At 35.4% G+C, this 10726-nt stretch overlaps 1 protein-coding gene across 1 annotated transcript; it reads right to left on the bottom strand.

Moving 5' to 3' along the window:
* Positions 1–8863: 8863 nt before the first annotated feature.
* Positions 8864–10726, bottom strand: LOC143147413 (uncharacterized). Its single transcript, XM_076312659.1, has one exon. The coding sequence runs from the start codon at positions 10724–10726 to the stop codon at positions 8864–8866; it is 1863 nt and encodes a 620-aa protein (XP_076168774.1).

Raw genomic sequence — 10726 nt, 5'->3', positions numbered from 1 at the left:
CAACCGTTAATTACCGGTACGGATAACCGTTCAACACTGCGATTCGAATCAATAATACGAGTACAACGAGAAATTTGGTTTTCCGTGAATGATTATCCGTTGAACTTGAACGAAACTTTCATCAGTTTTCGTTCATAACAGTACACGTATAACGGATACGATTGGTATAATTATAATTCAACGGATGGACAGGCGTGTTATCTACAAACTTAAAAAATTTCTTCATTAGTTTTTGTGATATTACCAATGATACGATTGCGTAGTTTTCGTTCCGTAGGTTTTCTCGTCGACTTTCCTTAACTGCGACAAAATTAGAGATTCCTTTTAAGAATCTTTCGAAAGATAGAAGAAAATCGAAGATAGTGTAGAAGAAAATCGAGAAATTTCCGAAAACTCGTAATACGTGACACGAGGGGCACGGAATATTGTTAGAGTATTCGTTTCTTCCCTTCGAACGTCTTCGTTATTGGATTATCGAACTTGCGAGGGAGGAGAATCTTTCATGAGGCTGTTTTCGTTTAACGGTGTGTATTCTTTTACTCTACGGACCGTTATAAACGACGAGACGGTCGATTCGGCTTTATAAAAATCGACGACAGCAGGGATGAACTCGTCGATACGTGTCGATGATTGTATTGCCATCGTAGCAGCATCTTATACAGACAGCATTATTAATTTTTCTTAACTCACGAAGGGACATTGTTCGCTTTCAGATCGAAGTCGTCGTATTTTTTTATAGACTCTGCGCGGACAGTTTCAAGCCGTAAACTGGTGACAACGAAGGAGCGAAGAAACGATGAAACGACGAACAGTGAAACAGACGTGTTCGTTGACTAATTATTTAATAAATGGAACAACAATTTCCCAATGCCTATCGGCTACGTATAACTTACAACTCTTCTATTTCTTTACTATTATTTCACGCGAGCACCATTTAATAACGAATGTACGAAGTAACTGAGCAATGAAAAATGTTCACTAGAAATTGACAGATAACATATACAATGTATTTCGTTTTGTACGTGCTATAAATATTAAAAAGTATCTCAATTTATAAATACGTAACAATGGAATTTCTCTTTACGTCTTCACGTATTTTTCAAAATGGATGCATCGTAGAATATTTTACGTTTACCTTTTGCAAGTGTTACAATTAATCTTATGAAGATTATGAAATCGATATTTTCTTAACAATCATCACGATTCTTAAACAACGCTAGCACAGTATGCACGAAAAACTCGGTCCATTGTATAAAATTTGCGTTACGGGTTTACAAAAGTTGTGGAAAAGAACAAAAGAAACAGAATATCTATGAACATCAATACGTTGGATACATCGATATGTTCAATTTTCTTTCTAGTCTTTATTGATAGAATATGTTAACATTAATGTAAGTAAACGTTATTTTATCATTATTACTATGTTTGGGATATTTTCATTTCTCTTATGTTTTAATAAAGTATGCAAGTATTGGTAAAATAATTCCTCTTCGTAACCGTACATTTCATTATTTTTATTTACAAATTTACCGATTGTGGAAACCATTGCTTAAATGTGCTTAAATCGTACCTTTTACACCATGTTACATAAAAAGGCTTGTAACGAACTCTTCTATTATCAATCGTCCATCTACATCTACATACAAATAACTGCTTCGAAAGAAAACACTTTTGTTGTATGAAAAAGATTTCTTATAAACACAACTACACACGATGTACGACGTTGAGAAGTAATACATATAAATAATGCGAGTAACTGCAAAATATAGATATACGCATTTTCTCACTTTTCCTTCTTTAAAAAATAGGAAATAAGTTAATTCTTTTGTACATTTTACAAATATGTATACGTGTATTTTCTTTCTGTACAATTATCATTTACATGTATAGGACAATGATCAACATATTCCCACCGAAAAGGAACGTGTCACGGATTGAAATATTTAACTAAATAAACGAGCTGTTGCTCGTCGTTGCTGGTTGCTCATTCCTTTGACACATTTAATTAAAATTAATTTTGTACAGTAACAAATGCATGAAATAAAGAATTTCCAGATAGGAATACGTATAATGACGCAAGTCGAGCGTGATCTCATCGCTCGACTTGTGTCAGAACTTTGATCATTCTAATCTAGTTTTTTCGAATCAATGTAACCAATCTACCTGACCTAAAATATCCGAAATCGTCGACATCATCCGGTTTATCAATTTCTTACCAACTACACGACGGTGTGATGATGCCGAGTCGATAAAGCGGAAGTACGGCATCCAAGTACAACATACAATCCGGTTTCTTTTAAAAGCGATGTAAACGCAATGCTGGACAAATTAAAACCTTTTGACATTCGTACGAATTAATAAATGGAAAGTTCAATCGTTAAACGCAAACATTTTTCAACGAAAACACCTTATCGCCAAAAGAATTCATTACCAATGGATCGCTATTCAATATTACATATTAAAAATAAATATTTCCAGGAACGTTTTACATTGAACGATGCTTACAACGATGATCCCATAATAAATTTTCATGTGTCTCGTATCGCGAAAACATCAGAGGAGAGTATTAACAATTATCGATCTCATTGGATCTATTGTAATGCAAACTTTTGAATAGTTGGAATTAATAAATGGAAAGTTCAATCGTTAAACGCAAACATTTTTCAACGAAAACACCTTATCGCCAAAAGAATTCATTACCAATGGATCGCTATTCAATATTACATATTAAAAATAAATATTTCCAGGAACGTTTTACATTGAACGATGCTTACAACGATGATCCCATAATAAATTTTCATGTGTCTCGTATCGCGAAAACATCAGAGGAGAGTATTAACAATTATCGATCTCATTGGATCTATTGTAATGCAAACTTTTGAATAGTTGGAATTAATAAATGGAAAGTTCAAGCGTTAAACGCAAACATTTTTCAACGAAAACACCTTATCGCCAAAAGAATTCATTACCAATGGATCGCTATTCAATATTACATATTAAAAATAAATATTTCCAGGAACGTTTTACATTGAACGATGCTTACAACGATGATCCCATAATAAATTTTCATGTGTCTCGTATCGCGAAAACATCAGAGGAGAGTATTAATAATTATCGATCTTATTGGATCTATTGTAATGCAAACTTTTGAATAGTTGGAATTAATAAATGGAAAGTTCAATCGTTAAACGCAAACATTTTTCAACGAAAACACCTTATCGCCAAAAGAATTCATTACCAATGGATCGCTATTCAATATTACATATTAAAAATAAATATTTCCAGGAACGTTTTACATTGAACGATGCTTACAACGATGATCCCATAATAAATTTTCATGTGTCTCGTATCGCGAAAACATCAGAGGAGAGTATTAACAATTATCGATCTCATTGGATCTATTGTAATGCAAACTTTTGAATAGTTGGAATTAATAAATGGAAAGTTCAAGCGTTAAACGCAAACATTTTTCAACGAAAACACCTTATCGCCAAAAGAATTCATTACCAATGGATCGCTATTCAATATTACATATTAAAAATAAATATTTCCAGGAACGTTTTACATTGAACGATGCTTACAACGATGATCCCATAATAAATTTTCATGTGTCTCGTATCGCGAAAACATCAGAGGAGAGTATTAATAATTATCGATCTTATTGGATCTATTGTAATGCAAACTTTTGAATAGTTGGAATTAATAAATGGAAAGTTCAAGCGTTAAACGCAAACATTTTTCAACGAAAACACCTTATCGCCAAAAGAATTCATTACCAATGGATCGCTATTCAATATTACATATTAAAAATAAATATTTCCAGGAACGTTTTACATTGAACGATGCTTACAACGATGATCCCATAATAAATTTTCATGTGTCTCGTATCGCGAAAACATCAGAGGAGAGTATTAACAATTATCGATCTCATTGGATCTATTGTAATGCAAACTTTTGAATAGTTGGAATTAATAAATGGAAAGTTCAAGCGTTAAACGCAAACATTTTTCAACGAAAACACCTTATCGCCAAAAGAATTCATTACCAATGGATCGCTATTCAATATTACATATTAAAAATAAATATTTCCAGGAACGTTTTACATTGAACGATGCTTACAACGATGATCCCATAATAAATTTTCATGTGTCTCGTATCGCGAAAACATCAGAGGAGAGTATTAATAATTATCGATCTTATTGGATCTATTGTAATGCAAACTTTTGAATAGTTGGAATTAATAAATGGAAAGTTCAAGCGTTAAACGCAAACATTTTTCAACGAAAACACCTTATCGCCAAAAGAATTCATTACCAATGGATCGCTATTCAATATTACATATTAAAAATAAATATTTCCAGGAACGTTTTACATTGAACGATGCTTACAACGATGATCCCATAATAAATTTTCATGTGTCTCGTATCGCGAAAACATCAGAGGAGAGTATTAACAATTATCGATCTCATTGGATCTATTGTAATGCAAACTTTTGAATAGTTGGAATTAATAAATGGAAAGTTCAAGCGTTAAACGCAAACATTTTTCAACGAAAACACCTTATCGCCAAAAGAATTCATTACCAATGGATCGCTATTCAATATTACATATTAAAAATAAATATTTCCAGGAACGTTTTACATTGAACGATGCTTACAACGATGATCCCATAATAAATTTTCATGTGTCTCGTATCGCGAAAACATCAGAGGAGAGTATTAATAATTATCGATCTTATTGGATCTATTGTAATGCAAACTTTTGAATAGTTGGAATTAATAAATGGAAAGTTCAAGCGTTAAACGCAAACATTTTTCAACGAAAACACCTTATCGCCAAAAGAATTCATTACCAATGGATCGCTATTCAATATTACATATTAAAAATAAATATTTCCAGGAACGTTTTACATTGAACGATGCTTACAACGACGATCCCATAATAAATTTTCATGTGTCTCGTATCGCGAAAACATCAGAGGAGAGTATTAATAATTATCGATCTTATTGGATCTATTGTAATGCAAACTTTTGAATAGTTGGAATTAATAAATGGAAAGTTCAATCGTTAAACGCAAACATTTTTCAACGAAAACACCTTATCGCCAAAAGAATTCATTACCAATGGATCGCTATTCAATATTACATATTAAAAATAAATATTTCTAGGAACGTTTTACATTGAACGATGGTTACAACGATGATCTCATAATAAATTTTCATGTGTCTCGTATCGCGAAAACATCAGAGGAGAGTATTAACAATTATCGATCTTATTGGATCTATTGTAATGCAAACTTTTGAATAGTTGGAATTAATAAATGGAAAGTTCAATCGTTAAACGCAAACATTTTTCAACGAAAACACCTTATCGCCAAAAGAATTCATTACCAATGGATCGCTATTCAATATTACATATTAAAAATAAATATTTCCAGGAACGTTTTACATTGAATGATGCTTACAACGATGATCCCATAATAAATTTTCATGTGTCTCGTATCGCGAAAACATCAGAGGAGAGTATTAACAATTATCGATCTTATTGGATCTATTGTAATGCAAACTTTTGAATAGTTGGAATTAATAAATGGAAAGTTCAATCGTTAAACGCAAACATTTTTCAACGAAAACACCTTATCGCCAAAAGAATTCATTACCAATGGATCGCTATTCAATATTACATATTAAAAATAAATATTTCCAGGAACGTTTTACATTGAATGATGCTTACAACGATGATCCCATAATAAATTTTCATGTGTCTCGTATCGCGAAAACATCAAAGGAGAGTATTAATAATTATCGATCTTATTGGATCTATTGTAATGGAAACTTTTGAATAGTTGGAAACCAAACAATATGGTTCTACGTCAATCTTGAAAAAAAAACAAACCGATCGATCTAAGCATACTTACTACCACGTTTCGTTCATAAAACATGAATAGTTTGCGCGGACAGTTTCAAAACGAGCATCTTCTGTCTATTTTGTTCGAGTTAAGCACGGGATCATTGAAATTCGTAAACAGTATGCAAAAATGGCGAAGCGTGTACGGATGGAGAAAGATTTTCGAAATTTCGTTTTACATTTTCTTTATCACTGTCTACTATCTCGTTCCAGTATAAGTTACGTATGTCGACGTTCTTATGATATTCTTTATTTCTTTTCCACTCGTGATAGCGGTAAATTTAACGAGATAACGGTCCCTGGCGGATCAATTTTCGGGACACATATAGAAAACGAAAGAACACGTGCAAACTATAGAATTCGAATAATTTTATCTTTTCTTAAATACAATAATACTATAAATAATACAATGTGAACAAGTACAGTGTTTCGAGGTCTGCTAACAAATTCTGTACAGTGATTTTTTCAAAAGCAGTACCGCCGACCAAATACCGCTACAAAATCTCGTGTTTGTATACAATGAACTATCGATATCGTTGTTATCGGTTGATCGATGATAACGCTACTACACCAGAAACGGAATAAAATGCACACGTATAGAGAGAGAGAGGGAGAGACAAATTTTGTCTTCAAAATGCTTTTTCCAATTGTGGAGTTTTGTAATTTTTTTTTTTTTCATTTAGGTGACAGCCACCAGCAAGAATAATCTTGATTCGTTTGTTTATGATGACCAGAATAAGAATTATCGTACCAACCATGGACATATATAAATTCTATTGTACAGATTCTTTTGTAAGATGTATTGCTTCGTAGAAATCAACTATTCATGTATAAAAAGATTCTCACAATTTGACAAAGCGTGTATAAATGTACGTATAAAGTTTGAAACTGTTACATCCAATAGTTTCCTTGATTAATATTTCCTTGATAAAAAAAAGAAAAATATCGAATTTCATTCAACCTTTAGGGCTGGTAACGAGGCAGTATACGTAACTTTTGCATAAAACAACGCCACGGGAAGTTGATTCAACGATATCGATTTTCGTGCTGTTCGACACGATAACGTAAGGAAACTTAACGATTATCTCTCGGAATCAAACACCATAGAACACGAAAACTGGACGCGTTAATGTCCGAAGCAAAGTATGTTATGATAGATTGACACAGTTCCGATTCGTCGAACGACCTCGTTACGATATTCGATTTCGAACCATCGCGTATCCCCAGCGGAAAACTTCCATTATCGATAAAGTTGTGGTACCAAATGAGCACGATGTAGCACGTAACTCACCTTCGAGTTTAGTTTCAAACATTAGCGTTTTGGAACGCGTTATCGCGAGCTGTGGTCGCTTATAAAATTTGATCTTTCGACATTGCACATTCTGCTTCTATCTACGATACGTAGCGTCACGTATGATTAAATTTGTTGAATTCAATCATGTGGATCACGAAGTAAAGCGATGTTGCTGATGTTGATGTAATCGGGGTATTTAAACGAGCTTCGTTTCTACGAGATACTAGATTCGAGATACTATCGTTCGATAAAACTTATTGAACAGTACTAGGTTGTTCAATAAGTTTTATCGAACGACAAAGCTTATTGAGCAACCTATTACGTCAGTGCTCGACTGTATGCAAAAATTTTGGTCGAATATAAACGATGGAATCATCTCTACCACTGTTTATATTTAAATATATATTTCTTCAGTTCGACGAGACTTCGACCCAAAGAATAAAGATTATATGTCGACAGGATGATTTTCTTTCCCTAATGAAAATTTGAATTTTTCATATTTCACCTTGTATCTTTGTGAAAATGTTGTCAATATTGATTGCTGACGTGTTCTCGCTGAAAATGAACCCAAACACGGCTCCTGATTCGAACTATAATTATATGTAACTAAAAGATTTTCAGAAATAATTCGCGTAGAAATAAAACTACAGCTGATCCAATGAGACGAGTCGGTAAAGAAAAACAGAGCACGTGATCGATGCTGCGGTTGCAATTATTCGTTGCCAAACGATATTCAATTGTTTAAAATGAATTTGTAGCTGACACTTGCTGGAAGCCCTTGCGTGCAAGGTCAGACAGAAATCTTAATATTTTGTATATCTGTAAAATGTCTGTAAATGGTCGTTTGGAATAAATCTCGTTCCATTGTTAACTCCCAAGTTTGTACTTTTAAATCAAATAAAATATATGAAGATTACTTAAACCGTTTGAGTTTTATTCAAAAAGTAAATCGACCGGTGATAATTGGAACACACTTTAGACAATTGAACGAAAACTCGTGTTAAATTAAATTGATTTGTGTTTGCATTATAATCGATTTGTGCTTTATTTATAGAATACATACCTGTTTGACATTTAAAGAAACAGTCTCTTTGGACACTCGTTTAAAACGAAAGAAAAGAAATTCTGCATGCCGTTTAAAATGGAAAGAAAAATTTCTACCTGTAATAACATTTCTGTATTTCGTTATGTTTGCTGAAACCATTTCGAGATACGAAGTAAATAAAATGCTCGGAGCAGCATCGTTTAAAATCTTTTATTATACGCTTAACATAATTTTACGATTTACATTAGGCATTAGAAAAATAGTAAAATACTGCGCGGGTTTTAATACTTGCTGACTATCGCTTAAAATACGATTTTCGAGCCACGCGAAATGAATGAAATTTGGCAAACAACTCGATACTTGATCAACGTGTTCGAACATATAGTATGTATCTGTATGAATTTCAAGTAAGCACCGGCGAGTATTCGTATTCATTGGAGAGAAATGACCAACAAGTCGATTCGTCCAAAAATGATTAGTGTTTGTCGAATCTCGCTCATCGATATCCAGCATGTGCGATATGTGTTACAATTAGCTTTTCGTGGATGCAAAACGGTTGTACGATGTAATTGAATTATTTCTTGGCCATGTATTAATGCACACTTGTTCACGTGCAGTTACATCAAACTGGTAGTATCTTTGCAACACTTTGGGTTCATATCAGGTGATACGCACTTCAATGTATCGCAATCGAATAACAAATTCGAATCGCAATATTCGAGAAATTCTTTTTGTCCATCCTCAGAACACCTATAATATTGGTTGCATTGACACTCGTGGTGTCTAGCTTCTCCCGGAACGCATATCTCTTTATTGCTCCAACAGTGAGCATACTGACGCTCGACGCACTTCTTCAGTATGTAATCGTATAACAAATTATCGCGGCACCTTTTAAGTTCTTTCTTTCCATACTCGTTACATTCGTAGTATAAATGACAATTACACGGATGATACGTTGTATCTCCCACGGGACACTTTGTCTGGTTGCAGTCCACGTATTGTGGCAAATCGCACATTTGCTTGTTCACGTTGTACAAAAGACCCGGAGAGCAGCTCATTCGCGTTTTATAACCATTTACACACCGATAATAATGAGAACAGCTTTCCGTATCGGGCAAAAGTGTTGTACAATCGGATATAGGGCATTCGTTACCGTGTCCTGTTGTGCAGTTCGTGTTCCTGGGCAAATCGCAGATTTGCAACAGATCGTTGAAGTAATGACCTTCCAAACATTTGGCCAGTTCCTTTACACCGTTTTTGCATTCGTAGTAACGTGAACAGTCGTATTCGTGAGGATATTTCACAGTGCCCCAAGATGGACATACTCTTCCAATTGGGAACCCCGTGTAATCGGGGCGATTTGTAGTCGTCGATAGAGAGTACGTGAATTTCGAAGTGGTCGATGATGTGTACGTTGATTTTGGTGTCGTCGATGGCGAGTACGTTGATTTTGGAGTCATCGGTGGTGGTATGGGCCTGACACAGTGAACCGTTTCCGGTTCGCCGCAAACCTGATGGATGTAATCGAATTCTTGACCTTCCGGACAGAACCTTCGATAGGTAACCCCGTCTACGAAACGGTAGTACAAGTTACAAACGCAAGGGTGCGGCAAACGTAAAATTTCGTTAGAACTCTCCGGTGTGTAAATCTCGTCGATTGTACTAGCAGCGTTCTCTGTCGGTGACGTTTGCCTCGTGGATCTTGAGCCGCAATCGACGTCCTTCCACCAAGCGCACATACCCATTATCTCGTCGAAGAAGAGCCCGGTTGTACATCTTTGTACGGTTTTCACACCATCCTTGCAATTGTAATACAGGCTGCAGTTTCTCTTGTGCGGTAAACGCACAGTACCGGTCGCCGGGCAAACCGTGTTCGACGGTCTAGTGGAATTACACACCGCCTTTTCACTCGGTACGCATTTACCGAGATTATGGTCGAACAGCTCGACGGAGTTGCAAACCTTTAGGATCAGTTCACCGTTCGAACATTTGTAATATTCGTGACAGTTGCACTCGTGCGGGAATAGTACACCGTTTGTATCCGATGTGCACTCGTTGTTGTTCAAAGGTTTGTCGCAGTTCACGTCCTCCTCGGGTTTACAGGACAACCGTTCGGGATCGAACAACGATCCTTTGTCGCAGCGCACGAGGCGTTTCTTACCTTTGTCGCAACGATAATACAAACTGCAATCGAACGTGTGGGACCACACGAATCCATCGTGACTAGAGACACACTCCGGATCCGGTACGTTGTTGCACGTTACGTTCCACCTCCAATCGCAAACCTGCGTTTCCGGATTAAAGTATAATCTATCGCCGTTAACATCGAGGGCGCAGTCTATTTCGTATTTCTTGCCCATGAAGTATTTGTAGAACTTGGTGCAATCGGTTTCGTGAGCAATGTGAACAGCACCGGACACAGGGTTACCGTTCGGTGGGCATACCGTTGGAATTTCGACGGAAAGTACACCGACCGCCAT

The sequence above is a fragment of the Ptiloglossa arizonensis genome, chromosome 5 (genome assembly GCF_051014685.1).
Source record: "Ptiloglossa arizonensis isolate GNS036 chromosome 5, iyPtiAriz1_principal, whole genome shotgun sequence".
NCBI lineage: Eukaryota > Metazoa > Arthropoda > Insecta > Hymenoptera > Colletidae > Ptiloglossa > Ptiloglossa arizonensis.
This window is presented reverse-complemented; position numbering and strand designations above follow the sequence as displayed.